Source organism: Silene latifolia, chromosome 7 (assembly GCF_048544455.1).
Source record: "Silene latifolia isolate original U9 population chromosome 7, ASM4854445v1, whole genome shotgun sequence".
Classification (NCBI taxonomy): Eukaryota; Viridiplantae; Streptophyta; class Magnoliopsida; order Caryophyllales; family Caryophyllaceae; genus Silene; species Silene latifolia.
Window position 1 is genome coordinate 43,412,898 of NC_133532.1, and position 22,349 is coordinate 43,435,246.

At 35.7% G+C, this 22,349-nt stretch overlaps 1 protein-coding gene across 1 annotated transcript; it reads right to left on the bottom strand.

Moving 5' to 3' along the window:
• Nucleotides 1-2,906: 2,906 nt before the first annotated feature.
• LOC141591040 (uncharacterized) lies at nucleotides 2,907-20,783 on the bottom strand. The gene is made up of 6 exons (XM_074411505.1): nucleotides 20,326-20,783; nucleotides 19,562-19,761; nucleotides 19,320-19,460; nucleotides 18,731-18,811; nucleotides 3,413-3,540; nucleotides 2,907-3,256 (listed from the first exon to the last, which is right to left on the bottom strand). Exons 1-6 carry the CDS (start codon nucleotides 20,549-20,551, stop codon nucleotides 3,211-3,213), a joined length of 822 nt encoding a protein of 273 aa, XP_074267606.1. The 5' UTR covers nucleotides 20,552-20,783; the 3' UTR covers nucleotides 2,907-3,210.
• Nucleotides 20,784-22,349: the final 1,566 nt, after the last annotated feature.

Consider the following 22,349-nt stretch of genomic DNA (forward strand, 5'->3'; position numbering starts at 1 on the left):
TGCATGCATATATACGCAACTCTTTATATACTCAACAAAACAATTTACTTCATATCACTAATATGCCACATTATAAATAAACAACATGCTTTTCATCCAATTCAACATACAAATAACATATCTTTCAACTTCTATTCCATATCTCCATTCCTCCACATTCAACATCCATAAATTCACACCACATGCTACTATATAGATACACAAACCAGAAGACAACACATACGATCCCGACACGTACCCCATGTGACCGGTTCAAAATTGCAGGGCGAGTTCGCAACTTTAGGACGTCTCCCAAGCCTTTGCATTAGCTCCGACAACTTCTACCCCGGGTTCATTTTAATTTGACTCCCTATGTTCGTTAGATTCATTGGTTATAAGTTTCAGGATCGTCGCTCTCATACCACTTTGTGACACCCCCATACTCCAAGTGCCTTACCAGGACCACTCAGGTATAGGAACGTCACCATCTCGGTTACCCGAGGCAATGAATATCATAAGACAATAATGAAACGTACTTTAAAAGTAAATATAATTTAAGCGATTACATGTTCAAAACCAAAAACGATAAATCCAATACAATTCTAAAACCAAATGTCTACTAGCCAAACTGAATACTAAGGACATCGTCTGACACAGCGGAAGACTCTTCTAATTCCAAGTGATAACTCATCCTAGCTAGCCCAAATGCATTGAATCAAACCTGCTCAACAACTGTTCACCATTCCCGAATGGAATATGGGTCACCACGGTTTTACAAAACAAACAACGGGATCAGTACTAATTACACGATACAAATCACAATAAAATAAATGCCAAACAACTCAACCGTCACATCAAGTCCCAAACTCCATAATCAATCTCCACATAACTGACTACACACTAAAGTGTGTATTCCTGCCAGAGTACCCATCGCAACAGATACTCCACACCGGCAGTGGGGGACCGCAGCCGTTCCTACCTAAGCCCCGCTCGTCTCCATCGAGCGATAAACCCATGTTTATTAATGTGCACATCCCTTCTGTGGCGGGTTCCACAGAAGGCGAATCAAGGGCATGAAGCCACTCCCGCAAGTGACTCCACTCAGCCAGGGACGCACCGCGAAGATCACAGACAGATACAAGAACAACAATGGCAACGATAATAAACAACAACCGTCACAACCACCAACAATATACTTTAACAACAATCACAACGAAACCACCAATCACATCATGTAATTAATACTGAGTAGGGAAACCCTACCTGGAATGCAATCACAAATCAGACGATCTAGCAGGTGTCTCAAAATCTCTCCTCTACGAATCCTCCTCATATACATATATTCATACAATTACTACCTTAACCATATAAAACATAAAACCGTCAAATCCCCAAATTAGGGTTTAACCAACATCAATCAAATGCTATAAAAACGGTACGTAGAACTTACCCTTGACGCAAGGATCACAATGATATAAAGAACAAAGGCAACCGACTCCTCTAGCTCCGGGATTTGTCCATAAAGCGGAAGAACAAAGCAACGTAACTTGAAATCTCTCTTAACCAGTGAATTAGGTTTTGTAAAAGTGTTTAAAGAAGATGACGAAAGTTATTATATATTAATCCGCCGTATTAATAAAACCCGTCAAATAACACCCGATACCGACTTACTCGATCGAGTAAGACATGTACTCGATCGAGTGCCAAGGCTACTCGATCGAGTACCTTACAGGCAGACTACTGTTTCGTATACCAAACATACTTACTCGACAGAGTAAGCCCAACTCGATAGAGTACCCACAGACTCATAAAACCGTAGTATTACAGTCTTCCCTCCTTAAAAAGAACTTCGTCCCCGAAGTTCAAACCACAACAAAACAAAAACACACTAACACTCTCCCGACACAACAACAAAAACAAAACTCAACATAAAAACTCCAACACATACTTACCAACCAAACTCAACCCGACTCAAGCAACTACTAACTATATCAAAATCAACATAAAAAGATGTAAAAACTCTTCGCAACCATATCCTACCCCCCTCCCCCCCTCCCCCCCTCCCTCTTAAAAGAAACAAGGTTACGCCCCCGTAACCATAAATACCTGATTAAAAAGAGACGGGCAGCGCTCTCTCATGGCCTCTTCCGCCTCCCATGTAGCCTCTTCCACCTCATGATTAGACCAAATAACCTTAAGCAACACTGTCTCACCATGTCTAGTTTTTCTAACCTTCCGGTCAAGGATCTGTTTAGGCACCTCAAGATAAGACAAGGACTCATCCAGCTCTATGTTCTCTACCTCTAACACATGTGACAGATCACTAACATACTTCCGCAGCTGAGACACATGAAACACATTATGTACCCTATCTAAAGCAGACGGCAAAGCCAACCGATAAGAAACCTCTCCAACACGGTCTAAGATCTCATATGGTCTTATGAACTTCTGACTCAACTTCCATTTCTTACCAAATCTCATGACCCCACGCACAGGCGACACTTTTAAAAGAACCTTGTCCCCAACCTGAAACTCTATATCCCGTCGATGTAGATCGACATAACTCTTATGTCGATCATGGGCCTCTCTCATCCTCTTTCTGATCAGCTTAATATGCTCTACCATCTCATGTCCCCAACATGTTGGATGTTTTTAATTTGCCACCTATTTTTGGGGTGGCCTGTGTTGATCCATTTAATATTTTCGATCATATAGGGAGCATTTTGTATGCAGGTTTGCATTTGGTAATGCGCGGGATCATGGGCCGAGACACGAAGTTAGGGTAGAGTTTCTTGGTCGTGTTATAGATAGCACAGATGTAGTATTAACCAAGTATAGATCACCACTTGTATTTCTTTTATTCATTCGTAATTCACTAAACATATATTTATTTAAAATGTTACTTAATTGAAGTTCCGATTCACTGTCTCGGGAAATCGAGATGATGACATCTCCCGATTGCTTTAGCTGGATAAAAAGGGGTTTTACAATATTATTTCATATTACCATGATAGTTTTCAAAAACTGATAAAAATCGATAAACAAGCACGTATATGTTTCCCATTGTAAATGGAGGAAAACAAGTGATATAGTTTTCGGCCCGATGTGAATCTCCCTCCATAATCTCAGTCTTCTACATGAGGGAAAGTATGAAGTACAAAACATCTATTGATCCAATAATGATTACAGTTGTTCACTATTTAATCTGGCTCATAAAAACAGACCAACTTCTTAAACTGGTGAAGGCAATCTAATGATGAGTTTACCCGCCATGACACTGTAAAAAAAATAAAAAATGGTTAGATTAACTGCTCCAAAAAATAGGTGTATGATAATTTATAAAGGTTATGTACATTAACACTGCAAAAATCTTGAAAACTTAATATTCATAATATTGTAAATTGAAAATAATAGGATTAAATTATAAATGTACCTCTTGACATAATAATAACAAAAATCGACCAATATAAAAGTTTGAACGGCCTCTGCTACCAGCATCAATAATATCCAAAAATGTCCTCTTCCCGCCATAAATAGATAGGCTCCTCTTGATTCGTATATCTAATAATTAAGTAATAGATATTAAGTAGAAGAAAATGTCATGATAATCACACACAATTTCAAGAGTAAATCATGTACTTTATTGACATTAGATATTCATTATTTATAGTACAACAATCCCAAAGACCACGATTATTTGAATACTTAACCTCAAATATTTGTTTATTATTCAATCACTTTTGACTTGTGAGAATGAGTAATGTGAAAAAACCCAATAAGTTTCTGGTGTGGTTTATTTAGCGTACTTTTAACCCCTTAGCTAACCTCATTTTGCATCGTTTATGGTCTTTTATAATCAATTTCCTAGTCAATTGCTTCCTAGTGCATTTCTATGCGTTTTTTAGGAAAGAAGCTAAAAGGAGCGGAATTCCCGTCTTTTGTGCACATTTGGTAGATATTTGACGATATTAGAGGATAAGCATGAAGAGGAGGCGAGAATGACGACCCAAGGACCCTAGGTGTTGTGCGAAAGCGATACGGAGTAGATGCAAAAATAAAAGACACAAAGATTTAACGTGGTTCACTATCAATGTGATAGCTACATCCACCAGGGCGAGGGAAAATATTTCACTATGTCGGGAGAATTACAGATTACAAAAGATGAGCATAGAATTTTTTTAGATCTGCCTCTTAAAACACTCAATATATTTGCCTCACAAATCTCTCCTTAAAAGAATAACTGGGTTAAGGTAGTGTTTATATATTAAACTACCCTAACAAAGATTATTCTAATTAAGATAATTAATTAATACAAAAATATTGTCCAACTAAACTTAGGGAATCAAAGCCATGATGACGTCAAATTTCTAACAATGAAGTCAACGGCAAAAGCACAATAACACATACAAAATTCTGATTTCACCAGAATTGGCTGCGACCCGCAGTGCGTCGCACAACCCTTTTTTTCCCTTAGTCTAATTTATCTCCCCGTAATCAAACTCCGACATACTCCGTAAGTGACATACGAGTCACATACTAACACTAGGCATGAGATTAGGGAGGAAGATACGAAAGCCCATAAGCTACAAGTTGTCCTCACACTTCTTTTATGCAACTTAGAGCAAAGAAGAAAAAATTGGAGAACTACCCGTTCCAGATTGATCCATCTCGCTCCAGATAGGAGTATATGTAGTAACTCGCCCGAGATGCACCCAACCCTCCCGGGTTCCTGACTAGTTCCAGTTTATGATCTTAGCTAGAGCAAGGCAATGTTTACTTCGACATTTCAGCATTTTTCCTAATTTACCCTTCTTAAACCTACTCTTGTACTTACTATATAAACCCCATTTGTAATAATTTTAGGGTTTATGCTTCATTAGTTTAGGAAGTCTCGTAGATTAGGAAAAAACCTTCTTAGATTAGTTTACATTTCCTTGTTTTAGATCTCATATTAGATTAGCTTTAATCTTTTCTCAATTTACATTAATCTTTCTATAATTAATCTTTCAGTACTTGTTCACTAGTTTAGTCTTCAATCTCTTGGATTTACACTTGAAGATTGATGACAAGTCTTTATTTTTATTCAAGGATTCTCTTTTATTGCTTTGTTGGTTGATATTATTTCTAATCTCTCTTTATCTCTAGTTAATCATTTGTTTATTATCTTGATTAATCATCATGTTTACTTATGTTATGATGTTTGACACCATTGTTAGCATGACAACCATGATATGCAGGAAGTACTTCTCTAGCTAGGGTTAATGCGGGATTAGAGGAATGATTAGAGGGTAGATTCTTATTTAATGAGTCCATTTGGTTGATTAAATTGTTGTTGTACGTTCTAGCCTAGTTCACATGTTATGTTTGATGAAATGCTTGATTGACGATCTCGCATGATTCTCTACCTATTCAACGATACCTGTAAGATCGAAAGGCTCGGGGATTGTTCGATAATGCACTACGTTAGTAAGAAGACCAGGTGTACGCCAGAAGCTACCTCGACTCGACCTATGGACCGCAGGACCAAAAGTTCTGGCCCTACTTTACCATGAGCTTGACTAAGCCTAGACTCATACCTTTGGATTTACCATTTGATCACTCCTATGATATTATGACTCCCTAGTGTTTTCCTTCTTGTTGATTTAATTCTTGCCATTTACTTGCTTTTATTAGTTTAAATTACAAACTCCTTTTAATCGTGACACCCTTTGCACAATTACCATTAGATTGGACAATTTGAATACCCCCGTCTTTTGGTTCGACTCCGACTTACTTTCTATACTAAGTTGGATATAAATGTGTTTGAGAGTGAACAATGACTCGCACATCTGTTTCACATGTGAGTGTTTTCCAATATTGATAAAAGAGGAGAGAGTTTAACTTTTGTATAAGCTAAGAAACTACTTTTTCTATTGACAATTGGTTTTAAAGTACAATCTCTTTAGGCTTATGAAACGGACACTCTCTCCTCCATTTGGGTGTGCCCCATACCCATTTTCATGGTTTAGCATGGTATCAGAGCGCATGGCTAAAGACCTGGGTATATGATTAACTGGGTCGTTGTGTGCCAACTAGGTGAGGGTTTGTGTACCTTTTATTTGACCTAGCACTACTACAAATCCAGGCAACTACAACGCCCCTTTAACAACGATTATTCACGAAAATCACAATAGACGTTGTAGAATGTATGGCGCGAATTTTACTAAAATCAATTACAACGAGTATGGTTATAAAAACCGTTGTTATTAGTTTTAACAACGGGTCATACATGCACAACCGTTGTTAATAATTTGGCGCAAAATTGGCGCAAAGTTAGTGAAAAGTAATCACAACGGTTACTTTTTTAACCCGTTGTTAAAATATATTTCACAACGGGTGTTTTTTACAACCGTTGTTAAAATATATTTCACAACGGTTGTTGTTTAATAACCGTTGCCAATACCTTCCATACTATAAACCACACAAACAGAAGTCTGCTGCACCCACAAAACACAACCCTTAATACACAAACACAAACACAGCAGACAAACAAACACAAAACACACACTTTCTCTTTCTCTCTTTCTCATCGTCGCTTTATCTTCTCGCCGTCACTGTTGATTTCATCGTCTCTTACGTTCTGTATTTATCAGGTAAATCTCGCCGTCACTGTTAGTTTCATCGTCATTATTTTCTTTTTCTATTTATTTCTTTTGCATTTATGTGTTTTTATCGACCATTATGTTATTTGTTTAAGTATTGTTCGCATAATTAGTTAGTAAAACAATGAAGAAGCAAGATGAAGAAGCAAGATAAACATAATTAATATATATATATATTTATAAATACATAAATTAAAAAAAAAATTACATATATAAAAATGCAATCTTATATTTTCATATAGGATCTTATTCTGCTCTATCGTATCCGTCCTCTCCTCCTTGGCTATTTGAGGTTCCATTATTGCAGCTTGCTATATCGTCATATAGCCGCAATCGCTGCCGCTCCGTCAAGCCATCTTCTTTGGCGTGCTTCAGTGCGGATCGAGCATCCGCAAGGTAGCTCCTGAAACTTTCCTCAATATGGAGGAACCGGCGGATGAAGCTGTTGTTGTTCTCGATCATGGTAAGAGTCTTAAGGATGAAATCATTCATTTTGTTGGAGTTTTTGGAGTTTGTTTTGAAAGATTAAGTAGAGTTTGTTTTAGCAGTTAGGGTTTGGAGATGTATATATTGAGATAATGGAAATGTTAGTTGAGATAATGCAATGTATTTATACTAAGCAATGTGTGGGTTGAGTTGTTTTTTAATTAATATATATGTTAGGAAGTTGTGCCATAATCATCATCATTTCTCTCAATGCTGCTTCAAATCTTATTACTAACCCTTCTCATTCCATATTGTCCGTTCATATGCACAGTGATGTCAGTAATAATGCATGCATCGGAATTCTAACGGGCCGTAATTATGCATGCATCTAGTAATATTTAATTTAATTTTTATTTTTATTTTTTAAGAACAAACAACAACGGTTATTTACAAACAACCCGTTGTCTTTAGTTATAACAACGGTTTTGTATATTAAAACCCGTTGTTATAACTTTCCCCCCAAAATTGAGTCACACTTTCCACAACGGGTTTTTATACTTAAAACCGTTGTTAATATTTTTAACAACGGTTTCCTTAAGAAAACCAACCGTTGTTAAAACCTTTTACAACGGACGCTTTAACAACGTCCGCTTTTTTATATAACAACGGTTTTTGACCGTTGTTATAGCCTGTATTTGTAGTAGTGTAGTCTGAGCTTGTTTAAAGTTGAAGAAAGGTCCATATTTGTGTTGTGGAAAATTCTCTTTACCGCTAACCAATGTTCTTTGCCAGGTTGAGCCATAAACCTGCTAACAACACTAACATCATGTGCAATATCTGGCCTAGTGCAAACCATGGTATACATTAAACTGTCAACTACACTAGCATATGGAACAGTTGACATATAAGACTTCTCAGCTTCAGTTTAAGGCGCAAAAGATATAGTTAACTTACCGACAGCATAAGGAGTATTTAAAGGTCTAGCATTACCCATACCAAAACAGCCTAGTACCTTCTCATTGTAGCTTTTCTGAGATAAGAAAAACTTCCTTTTAGAATGATACCTGCAAATCTCCATCCCTAATATCTTCTTCGCAGACCCAAGATCCTTCATATCGAACTCTGAACTGAGTAGCTTCTTCAAATTATCAACATTTGACCTTTTCTTAGCACAACAAGCATATCATCAACATATAAGAGTAAATAAATCAAAGACCCATCTTCTAGCTTGTTATGATAAACACAACAATCATATGGGTTTCTCTCCTACCCATGCTCTACCATAAAAGTGTCAAATCTCTTGTACCATTGCCTTGAAGATTGCTTAAGCCCATACAAAGACTTCTTCAGATGACAAGCTAAATGCTCTTTCCCTGGAATTTCGAACCCCTCTGGCTGCTTCATTAGAATATCTTCCTCCAACTCACCGCGTAGAAAGGCGGTCTTGACATCAAGTTGCTCAAGCTCATAATCATAATGTGCCACTATAGCTAGCAACACACGAGTAGAAGTGTGTCTCACAACAGGAGAAAAAATATCCACATAATCAACTCCCTCTATCTGACTAAACCCCTTAGCAACAAGTCTAGCCTTGTATCTAACCGTCTCAGCCTCTAAAGTCCCTTCCTTTTTCTTGAACACCCCTTTACACCGTATCAATTTTCTCCCTTCTGGTGGTGGCACAAGTTCCCAAGTATTATTCTTGTGAAGAGACTCCATCTCTTCACCCATAACAGCGAGCCATTACACCGACTCACTACTAACAATTGCTTCTTTATAAGATGATGGTTCTTCAGACTCAATTTCATCAGCTACCTGTAATGCATAACCAACCATCTCCTCAACATAGCAATTATTGCCACGAACTTTACGGCCCTCAAGCTCCTCAATAAGCCTACTAGTCTTCTTGCTTACACGTTTAGGCAGGTCAATAGGATCAGTTGGTTGATTATAAGATTCACCATGCTGACTTTCCTCATTAACTGGAGTAGGAGTAGTCACAGGATTAGAAATAACTGGTTCGGCATCCTCCTCGATCACAACCTATGGTAACATAGATAAAGTGGCAGGAGCCACCTCAAACTCCACCTCTTCCTTGTCACTATCATTCTTTTCAACATCCTTGGACACCCCTTTAGAAATAAACATGGAATTTTCATCAAAGGTAACATCCCTGCGAATAATAACACGACCCTCTGACGGAGACCAAATCTTGAACCCCTTAACTCCATCTCCATATCCTAGAAAGCACCCCTTCCTTGACCTTGGATCTAACTTACTATCTTTTACATGATAATAAGCTACACATCCACAAACTCTAAGTGTAGAATAATCCGGTACATTGCCGCTCCATAACTCATAAGGAATCTTGCAGTTTATTCCCATATGAGGACCACGATTGATTAAGTAACAAGCTGTCAGAACATCTTCACTCCAGTACCTTCTAGCAAGACCTGCATTAGAGAGCATGCATCGAACTCTCTTTAACAGTGTCTGGTTCATTTGTTCTGCTACACCGTTCTGCTGAGGTGTACCCCTGATGGTATGATGCCTTTCTATACCTTCATCCTTACAGAACTCATTGAATTCTCCTAAACAGAATTTCAAACCATTGTCCGTTCGTAGCTTCTTGATCTTCTTACCTTTCTGATTTTCCACCAAAGTCTTCCATTGCACAAAGACTTTGAAAGCCTCACTCTTCTGCTAAAGCAACCTAAGCCATGTGTACCTGGAATAGTCATCAATAAATGTAACAAAATAATAATAACCTCCCATACCTTCAACTCGAGGCTGCCCCTCAAAGAATCGAATGGATATAATCAAGGACTTCTTTTGTTGTATGAACACCCTTGCTAAATTTAGATATGTGTTTCTTACCAAACACACAATGTTCACAAAACTCAAGGTTCCTCAGATTGACACCGTTAAGGAGATCCCTCTTGGACAACAGCTGCATCCCTCTCTCACTCATATGACCAAGCCTCTTATGTCAAAGGTTAGTCATCTCTCCGTGATTTACGGATGCACAAACCACAGAACTAGTCAGTGTTTCACCTTGAAATACATACAAGGTATTTTGTTTGACACCTTTCAGAATCAAACGAGAACCCTTTGTGACAGACAAAATCTTCCCTTTACCCTGGAACTCATATCCTAAATCACTTAATGAACCAAGTGACATAAGATTCTTCCCCAAAGCTGGAACATGCCTCACATTAGTCAAAGTACACTTCTTACCCTCAACAGTCTTCACCTTAATCGACCCAATACCCAATACCCACTACCTCACAAGTAGCATTGTTGCCAATAACAACGTGACCCCATTAAAGGACTCATAAGTACTAAACCAATGCTTGTGTGGACACATATGATAAGAACACCTAGAATCTAGAATCCAACGATCTATAGGATGAACAGAATCAACCGCAAGAGCATGGTCCGCCTCAGAATCGTACTCCGCATTCTTACTTTGAACTACAGCCGCATTAGACTTAGTTTTCAATTTAGGACAACTAGGTCTTTTATGCCCGGATTCTTTACATAGGTAACAGATAACAGAATTACTAGCAGTATTGGTGTCCGGAGCCTTATCCTTAGCCTTTTTCTTCCGACCTCCACCCTTCTTAGTGTTATTACACTACTACAGATACAGGCTATAACAACGGTTAAAAACCGTTGTTATATAAAAAAGCGGACGTTGTTAAAGCGTCCGTTGTAAAAAGTTTTTTAACAACGGTTGGTTTTATTAAGGAAACCGTTGTTAAAACTATTAACAACGGTTTTAAGTATAAAAACCCGTTGTGGAAAGTGTGACTCAATTTTGGGGGGAAAGTTATAACAACGGTTGTAATATACAAAACCGTTGTTATAACTAAAGACAACGGTTTTTTAATAAATAACCGTTGTTGTTTATTCTTAAAAAATAAAAAAAATTAAATTAAATATTACTAGATGCATGCATAATTACGGCCCGTTATAATTCCGATGCATGCATTATTACTGCCATCACTGTGCATATGAACGGACAATATGGAATGAGAAGGGTTAGTAATATAAGATTTGAAGCAGCATTGAGAGATATGATGATGATTATGGCACAACTTCCTAACATATATATTAATTAAAAAACAACTCAACCCACACATTGCTTAGTATAAATACATGCATTATCTCAACTAACATTTCCATTATCTCACTATATACATCTTAAAATCCTAACTGCTAAAACAAACTCCAAATAAATTAACCCTACTTAATCTTTCAAAACAAACCACAAACTCCAACAAAATGAATGATATCATCCTTAAGACTCTTACTATGATCGAGAGCAACAACAGTTTCATCCGCCGGTTGCTCCACATTGAGGAAAGTTTCAAGAGCTACCTTGCGTATGCTCGATCCATTCTGAAGGACGCCAAAGAAGATGGCTTGACGGGAGCAAAGAGCAGATTGCAGCTATATGACGATATAGCAATGGCGAACGGAACCTCCAAATAGCCAAGGAGGAGAGGACGGATATCATAGAGGAGAATAAGACCCTCTATGAAAATATAAGAATTGCATTTTTATTAATGTAATTTTTTTTTAATTTATGTATTTATTTTATATATATATATATATTAATTATGTTTATCGGCATTCCTCTCTATCATCTTGCTTCATCTTTGTTAATTAAGCGAATAATGACGATGAAAGACGAATTAACTGATTAATACTTAAAGAAATAACATAATGGTCGATAAAAACTAACACATACACATGCAAATGAAATAATTAGAAAAAGAAAATAATGACGATGAAAGACGATGAAACCAACAGTGACGGCGATATTTACCTGATAATTAGACGATGAAATCAACAGTGACGGCAAGAAGATAAAGAGACGATGAGAAAGAGAGAAAGAGACGATGAGAAAGAGAGAAAGAGACGATGAGAAAGTGTGTTTTGTGTTTGTGTTTGTGTTTGTCTGCTGGGTTTGTGTTTGTGTATTAAGGTTTGTGGTGTGTGACTGTAGCAGACTTGTGTTTGTGTGGTTTATAATATGGAATGTATTGACAACGGTTATAAAGAACAACCGTTGTCAAATAAGTTTTAACAACGGTTGTAAATCAACAACCGTTGTCAAATAAGTTTTAACAACGGGTTCCAAAAGTAACCGTTGTGATTACTTTTCACTAACTTTGCGTCAATTTTGCGCCAAATTATTAACAACGGTTGTGCATGTGTAACCCGTTGTTAAAACTTATAACAACGGGTTTTATAACCATACCCATTGTAATTCATTTTAGTAAAATTCGCGCCATACTTTCTACAGAGTAGATGAAAAAATAAAAGACACAAAGATTTAACGTGGTTCACTATCAATGCGATAGCTACATCCACCAGGGCGAGGGAAAATATTTCACTATGTCGGGAGAATTACAGATTACAAAAGATGAGCATAGAGTTTTTCTAGATCTGCCTCTTAAAACACTCAATATATTTGCCTCACAAATCTCTCCTTAAAAGAATAACTGGGTTAAGGTAGTGTTTATATATTAAACTACCCTAACAAAGATTATTCTAATTAAGATAATTAATTAATACAAAAATATTGTCCAACTAAACTTAGGAAATCAAAGTCATGATGACGTCAACTTTCCAACAATGAAGTCAACGGCAAAAGCACAATAACACATACAAAATTCTGATTTCACCAGAATTGGCCGCGACCCGCAGTGTGTCGCACAACCCTTTTTTTTCCCTTAGTCTAATTTATCTCCCCGTAATCAAACTCCGACATACTCCGTAAGTGACATACGAGTCACATACTAACACTAGGCATGAGATTAGGGAGGAAGATACGAAAGCCCATAAGCTACAAGTTGTCCTCACACTTCTTTTATGCAACTTAGAGCAAAGAAGAAAAAATTGGAGAACTACCCGTTCCAGATTGATCCATCTCGCTCCAGATAGGAGTATATGTAGTAACTCGCCCGAGATGCACCCAACCCTCCCGGGTTCCTGACTAGTTCCAGTTTATGATCTTAGCTAGAGCAAGGCAATGTTTACTTCGACATTTCAGCATTTTTCCTAATTTACCCTTCTTAAACCTACTCTTGTACTTACTATATAAACCCCATTTGTAATAATTTTAGGGTTTATGCTTCATTAGTTTAGGAAGTCTCGTAGATTAGGAAAAAACCTTCTTAGATTAGTTTACATTTCCTTGTTTTAGATCTCATATTAGATTAGCTTTAATCTTTTCTCAATTTACATTAATCTTTCTATAATTAATCTTTCAGTACTTGTTCACTAGTTTAGTCTTCAATCTCTTGGATTTACACTTGAAGATTGATGACAAGTCTTTATTTTTATTCAAGGATTCTCTTTTATTGCTTTGTTGGTTGATATTATTTCTAATCTCTCTTTATCTCTAGTTAATCATTTGTTTATTATCTTGCTTAATCATCATGTTTACTTATGTTATGATGTTTGACACCATTGTTAGCATGACAACCATGATATGCAGGAAGTACTTCTCTAGCTAGGGTTAATGCGGGATTAGAGGAATGATTAGAGGGTAGATTCTTATTTAATGAGTCCATTTGGTTGATTAAATTGTTGTTGTACGTTCTAGCCTAGTTCACATGTTATGTTTGATGAAATGCTTGATTGACGATCTCGCATGATTCTCTACCTATTCAACGATACCTGTAAGATCGAAAGGCTCGGGGATTGTTCGATAATGCACTACGTTAGTAAGAAGACCAGGTGTACGCCAGAAGCTACCTCGACTCGACCTATGGACCGCAGGACCAAAAGTTCTGGCCCTACTTTACCATGAGCTTGACTAAGCCTAGACTCATACCTTTGGATTTACCATTTGATCACTCCTATGATATTATGACTCCCTAGTGTTTTCCTTCTTGTTGATTTAATTCTTGCCATTTACTTGCTTTTATTAGTTTAAATTACACTCCTTTTAATCGTGACACCCTTTGCACAATTACCATTAGATTGGACAATTTGAATACCCCCGTCTTTTGGTTCGACTCCGACTTACTTTCTATACTAAGTTGGATATAAATGTGTTTGAGAGTGAACAATGACTCGCACATCTGTTTCACATGTGAGTGTTTTCCAATATTGATAAAAGAGGAGAGAGTTTAACACTGTATAAGCTAAGAAACTACTTTTTCTATTGACAATTGGTTTTAAAGTACAATCTCTTTAGACTTATGAAACGGACACTCTCTCCTCCATTTGGGTGTGCCCCATACCCATTTTCATGGTTTAGCATGGTATCAGAGCGCAAGGCTAAAGACCTGGGTATATGATTAACTGGGTCGTTGTGTGCCAACTAGGTGAGGGTTTGTGTACCTTTTATTTGACCTAGCACTACTACAAATCCAGGCAACTACAACGCCCCTTTAACAACGATTATTCACGAAAATCACAATAGACGTTGTAGAATGTATGGCGCGAATTTTACTAAAATCAATTACAACGGGTATGGTTATAAAAACCGTTGTTATTAGTTTTAACAACGGGTCACACATGCACAACCGTTGTTAATAATTTGGCGCAAAATTGGCGCAAAGTTAGTGAAAAGTAATCACAACGGTTACTTTTTTAACCCGTTGTTAAAACATATTTCACAACGGGTGTTTTTTACAACCGTTGTTAAAACATATTTCACAACGGTTGTTGTTTAATAACCGTTGCCAATACCTTCCATACTATAAACCACACAAACAAGTCTGTTTTGCACCCACAAAACACAACCCTTAATACACAAACACAAACACAGCAGCAGACAAACAAACACAAAACACACACTTTCTCTTTCTCTCTTTCTCATCGTCGCTTTATCTTCTCGCCGTCTTTCGTTGATTTCATCGTCTCTTACGTTCGTATTTATCAGGTAAATCTCGCCGTCTTTGTTAGTTTCATCGTCATTATTTTCTTTTTCTATTTATTTCTTTTGCATTTATGTGTTTTTATCGACCATTATGTTATTTGTTTAAGTATTGTTCGCATAATTAGTTAGTAAAACAATGAAGAAGCAAGATGAAGAAGCAAGATAAACATAATTAATATATATATATTTATAAATACATAAATTAAAAAAAAAAATTACATATATAAAAATGCAATTCTTATATTTTCATAGAGGATCTTATTCTGCTCTATCGTATCCGTCCTCTCCTCCTTGGCTATTTGGAGGTTCCATTCAGCAGTTGCTATATCGTTATATAGCCGCAATCGCTTTCTTTGCTCAAATCAAGCCATCTTCTTTGGCGTGCTTGATGCGGATCGAGCATCCGCAAGGTAGCTCCTGAAACTTTCCTCAATATGGAGGAACCGGCGGATGAAGCTGTTGTTGTTCTCGATCATGGTAAGAGTCTTAAGGATGAAATCATTCATTTTGTTGGAGTTTTTTGGAGTTTGTTTTGAAAGATTAAGTAGAGTTTGTTTTAGCAGTTAGGGTTTGGAGATGTATATATTGAGATAATGGAAATGTTAGTTGAGATAATGCAATGTATTTATACTAAGCAATGTGTGGGTTGAGTTGTTTTTTAATTAATATATATGTTAGGAAGTTGTGCCATAATCATCATCATTTCTCTCAATGCTGCTTCAAATCTTATTACTAACCCTTCTCATTCCATATTGTCCGTTCATATGCACAGTGATGTTAGTAATAATGCATGCATCGGAATTCTAACGGGCCGTAATTATGCATGCATCTAGTAATATTTAATTTAATTTTTATTTTTATTTTTTAAGAACAAACAACAACGGTTATTTACAAACAACCCGTTGTCTTTAGTTATAACAACGGTTTTGTATATTAAAACCCGTTGTTATAACTTTCCCCCCAAAATTGAGTCACACTTTCCACAACGGGTTTTTATACTTAAAACCGTTGTTAATATTTTTAACAACGGTTTCCTTAAGAAAACCAACCGTTGTTAAAACCTTTTACAACGGACGCTTTAACAACGTCCGCTTTTTTATATAACAACGGTTTTTGACCGTTGTTATAGCCTGTATTTGTAGTAGTGTAGTCTGAGCTTGTTTAAAGTTGAAGAAAGGTCCATATTTGTGTACCTCTTATTTTGCTCAGTATGAGCTTGTTTATAGTCTAAGAAAGGTCCATCCGTTGATGGCTTTGGTCTAATTTAAAGTGGACTCGCATGTGAGGGGAGTGTGAAGAAATTTAATAAGTCCATACGTGAGTGTTGTTCCACATTGATAAAAGAGGACATAGTTTACCACTTATAATCTTATCTTTATTAATTCAGAAGACAATACTCAATCCAGGGTGTGCCACATCATTAATTCAACCTTTTTTTTTGGAAATTCATGTTATGGTTGGACCCGTTAGTGTGCAATGTCTTTATTTCTTCAGAATTCCGGCTATACAAACATGCGACAAATTCCGTCTTAGAACAAATACTATGAAATAATTTTATATATTCCGAATAAATGAAATTAATGGCATATAAGCGGAATGAATTATAAATCGGAATAAATGAAACTAAATACAAATACATGAATTACATAATTTAAAAAAAAATCATAATAAAATTACATAATTACGAGAAGGAATTACATTTAATTACGGGATTGAATTGTTAATTGCTAATTGTTTATGTTAATAATTGTTAATTCAGATTGTTAATGTTAAAATTATCTATTACACATTAATCATGTACATCATGGAATGTCACCTATTGCCCAATTATTATAATAGAAATACAAATTTAAATATTCATCAGAAAAATATTCATATCGATCTAATACATATCCGTGCAATTTTGCACGGGTTTAAAACTAGTTGGTGTTAAAGTGAAATATTTTTGGGCTTATGAAGCGTACTCTATCACATCCATTGGGTGTGGCCCAGACCCGTTCTTGGTGTGGACTTTTTCATCTTTTCTCCCGTAGTTACACATCAAAAACCTTAATTAAGCTTAATGTATATGTAGGATATCAGGGTCCGTTGCTCATTTTCCATGGGATATTACAATGTTCGTAAATTTGAGACTAATAATAATGTTTAGGGTAAAATTGTATAAACGAACAAACCCTCATTTTGTTCACAAAACAAACCCATAAAATGAAACAATTTAATAGAGCTACTTATCTAAACGAAATAAAAACTGAATGTAAAAATGGAGCAAGGAAGAAGACGGACTACATTGACGAAGGGTAGTTTTGTTTGATTTGGGGAAATTTGGAGGTCGGGATTAAAACAAGGGTAGTCTGGATGCTTCAAGTAAGTTATACTCAATGTTTAATTAAAAAGTCGTGAAAAAATCGGAATTAAGACAAATAATCATCAGAATTATAATTAGGTGTGTGTCTTGTAAATAAAGTTAGAAATAACGTGGTTATTGGTAATAAATTACAAATCAGTGGAAATTTGTAAAATTATGAATATAATAGGAGTTTTACACAAAAAATTCGTATTGATATTGTAACAATTCATTATTCTCATTGAAATGGATTTGATATGAGAATTTAATTTGGCTAGAGATTCATATTCCCTCCGTTTCGGTCAATAGTTATCTATTTCCATTTTGGGTGTATCAATTAATAGTGTTATTTATTTTTATTTTTGGTAACTTTTTGTGGGTCATTTTCCATGTGCATGTGGGGTTAAGTGATTTATGTGGTAATTCACCCATACTTGTTTCCTTCAACTTTGTGGCAAAAGCAATAGATAATTAATGATCGAGACGGAGGAAGTATGTGATTCATGACAAAACGCTTGTTTTGGGACCTGTCCTATGTTTGGCATGGATTGTTAATAATTATGGTGATTTATGTATGCTAATTCATCGTAAGTTATTACGGAGTATTTGTTTGAGAAGTTGCCATCTTTAATTACATACAAAGTGTTGGGATTGAGTGAACAAGTTGTTGTGATTTGTATATTTCTCAGTATTGAACTTATTGAGAAAGCAGGTAGGTTATGTCACAAATACTATCTTACAATCAGTTGTATAGTAGTATTGTACAATCGTCTTACAGTTGTTGAGCTCTTACACAACGTTGTTGAGCTATTTTACAAATTATTGGGCAATTTTACAAAGTTATTGAGCTTAATAGTTATTCTGTTATGCTAAACAATTTTGTATCATAGCTCGATAATTTTGTTAGTAGAGCTTGATAACTTTATAACAAAGCTCAACTACATTGAATGAGTTATATATACAAACAGTTGTATAATATATTAACTAAAGTTATGCCACGTATTTGTCACTAATTTGTTAAAAAAAATCTCACTCTTTGTGTTAGGTTTAGCCTGGTCATTCCCTGTTGTTGATACCCTCCGTACTGATTACTTTAGATTTAAACTAAACCAAAACATTATAGTACTTTCTTTACTTCTTGTTCTTGTTGGGAAGAATCACATATTAATCCACATGTGAGTGTTCCACATTGAAGGAGAAAGAGAGATTGTACCTTTTTGACTGATAAGAGCCGAACTGTACTTAATGGAACTGAACTGATATAAGAGTTAATTTATGAAGAGATAAGCTAAGCTGAACTAAAATTAAGTCCAAAGTGTTGGGAAATTAACGCCAATCTCCCACGCGCAACGGAAGCAACTAATTGACAATTCTCTTAAGCTTTCGTAATTTATTTAAATTTCCAAAAAATCAGCAAGAACCAAGATAATCACCAACCTGAAAAATCCAATGCGCGCAACCAAGGAACCTTGCAACTCCCAATGCAAACACATAATGGGCAGTAAATGTCTCAACCATCTGAATCATTATGAGAATCCAAATTATAATCATATTCAAAAGTTGATAGTAGAGCTGACAAACGAGTTAATCAAATCAGTGCGATCAGGTTATCTCTGGTTTGCAAGAATTCAGTCAGGTTAGGACCATTCGGGTTTGTATCATTTTTTAGTGTATTATTATCGATGATCATTATGCGATAGGTCGAATCGAATAACCAATCATATTCAAGTTCTTTATTCGAGTACAAGTTGGGTCATATGAGTCGGCTCAGCTTTAGTTACTTACTAATCATGAAATTCACCTATAAACTAGGGTTCCCACATTAACGAAATATGAATGAATGTGTGGAGATCAATATACCTACGAAGTATATATATATATCGTACAATAAGAGTGGATGATTTTAATTATGCCGAATAGGTGTGATTCAATACATTATACACATGTTAATAGAGAATGGAATATTGTGACGAGCTAAGACTAAAGAGGAGATAGATGAATAAGGTGTAGAAGATGGAGTAAGTACCTTGGCATTTCGCATATATCGAAGCTGAGGGAGGACCGATAAGGCTTCAACGCATAAGCAAAAAGACCACAATACTCTCGCAACAAAAGATGACATTGCTCGAGGATGAACTACCATTGCTAATACGGCACATGGTACTACCTGCGTTTTGATTAATTTTTATCATTATTTAAACCGGTTATCAGATGTCAGAAATATTTCGTGTAGTAATATACTATGAAGGACAAGAACAAAGAGAATACCACATAGTACAAAGGCATGGTGTCCAGTTCTTTGATGTAGGTAGACTTCAACTTAAACCGGATCATATAAATCACCCACAAAGTGAACAACAACGTGACGGAGTCGAGTACTGTATGTATGTCGTTCTCCATCATGAAGCTACATACAAGTCTTGCGCTTAAGAATATTGCCGTCAGTTCTTGTGTTTTTAGTGACAGACCTATAACATTCAAAAACATAAGTCTTTGGTTGCATTTCTCTTTAATTTAATTTTTAAAACCTTGATAACAAGAGCGACCTTAAGATTTAGTGTCTTAAGACGCTCTTTGAGGTCCATTTAAGTTAGTAAATTAAATTTTTGCAATCGTAGAACGTTAACACGATTTTTCGATCTCATACAATCTTCTTTTATACAATTGATTACAAGCCTTTTTTTAGTTATAAACAGAAAATTCACACGGTACCCTGAAGTTTGACATTTCGTACGAAATACACAATTTCTCGAACGGAAAACTTTAGGAGGCCATAAATCGGGATTTGGAAAAATAAAATTCGGATTTGGAACTCATGACAAGGAGATATGGTCACTCAATGTTTGTTCCGACAAAAAGAAACTTATATATATATCATATAATCTACTGATTTTATAGTGATTATATCAAATCATTTTTATTGAGACGAATCAACCAAGTGACAGGCATAAATCAATACGTGTTATCCATCTATTATAGATATGGAGAGTTAAAAAATCGAAAAACATTACTAGTAATGTGAAATGACGTACCCGAGCACGACCTTTTGGAGCCAGTAGTGAGCTTCAAAATCAATACAAAAATCCCAAGAGCATGAATAGATTCAGAAGCAACAAAAAAATGATCATAATCTTTAACGATATATCTCAATGCAACCAAGCAACATAATGCAATAACTGCACCCAAAATTATTTTCATTTTCAAAGATCGTCTTTGAATCCATTGACTTAATTTTTTAATAGGCGTTGGACTTCCCATCAAAATTATTCACAAATTGATGAAGAATTAGGGTTTTCAATTACAAAATTGGGTTTTATGTTATTGTTATTAATTGGTTAATTGACAAGAAATATGCATTAATAAAGAGTAAATGTTATGAGTTTATGGGTGAAATATTTTTTGGATACTGGTTTTTTATTTGGTGTGCTTTAATTTATTTGAAATATTATACAAATAAAATGTATACAATTTGGTATTTACAGAAATGAATGAATTTTAGGATAATATTCCAATTAATTCATGCATTAAAGATGGGAAGAATCTGGAATGATATTACTACATTAAAGTGCATTACGTAGAAAGAAAAGCAATTTGGATATTAACTCTTATCGTATATTCGTATGGTGTATTTTTTTTTTTTTTTGGTGGCAATCGAATGGTGTATATTCTGTATAGTGTAACCAGAATACGAGATTATTATATATTTTTCTTCTTTTCATCCGAATTATTCTGGTGGTAGCAAACTAGTTTAGATCCCGCACAATGAATGCGCGGTATTTATAAAATTATTAATATAGACCCTGTGTAATTCACTTATTTTTCATGAATGCACGGTATTTATAGAGTTTTACTTTTTAGTCTATTATTTATAGAATTTAAATTAACAATTCATTAATTATTTTTCATGTTTCTCCTTAATGTATTCTGATTAGAGAAATAAATAAAAATTTAAATCATAAGAATTAATAAAATGAGTGTTTTTTTGTTTTTTTATCGAAAAATTAATGATGTTAATTTACAAATATTTACTAATAACATATTTTTTAGCTGCAAATTTTTATCATAAAAAGTCAATGAGTTTTGACAAATATTTATTAATACCATATTTTTTAGCCGCAACTTCTTATCATAAAAAGTTAATAAATTTTTATCAATAACTTCTGTAAAAAAAGAATTTCCTTATCTTAAAAAGATCGGAGATAAATGTGTGCAGAATGTGAAATATTAAATGTTATAAATCTGATATTTAAATACAAAAGATTATATCCATTTATAACTTATCATATCCACACCTATAGTATATGCTAAAAATACCAAGTACTATTCTAGGAAATATGTTTTAGGAGGGAAAAGTTGGAGTTTCGCCTATTCATTTAGTAAATAAGGGATTACTCTCCTTTGCCCCTTCATTACCCCTAAACCCCTCTACGTCCTTACCCCTTACCCCTCGGAAAAATGGGATTTTCTTTCCCTTAATTACGAACATCACTTTCACCAGCTTGGCCACTACCCAACACTCACCACTACCAGCCCCAACCCCAACCCCAACCCCAACCCCAACCCCAACCCTAACTCTAACTCTAACTATAACTCTAACTCTCACCATCATTGCATCACCATGTCATACCCAGTCTCTGGCAACTAGATCTCGTGGCCTCCCACCCTAGCTCCTACTACCGCCGCCTTCTACCAAATTGCCTTTCCGCCACCAATGTTTGCCACCACCTAACGTCGTGCCCTGAACAATTACCCATGCCAATCACACATATCGTTGTCGACGCCCTCACCGAAGGCCTACTAGTCCTCTATTACATCTCCCTTCACTATCACTAGGAACTAACACCACTTGAAACCCATAAAAAACTTTCCCAAGACCTGAAAACTCATCTCCCACTCACAAAGCCACTAGAACTAGTTGAGTTATAAATGTGTTTGGTAGGCTAAAACAACACGCTTATCATCGAGATCGGCCAACGACCAGGAAAGGGTCCTAAAAGAGAAGATACCACGATTATTGTGAAGAATGACGTGGATGAAGATGAAATTGATGAGATGA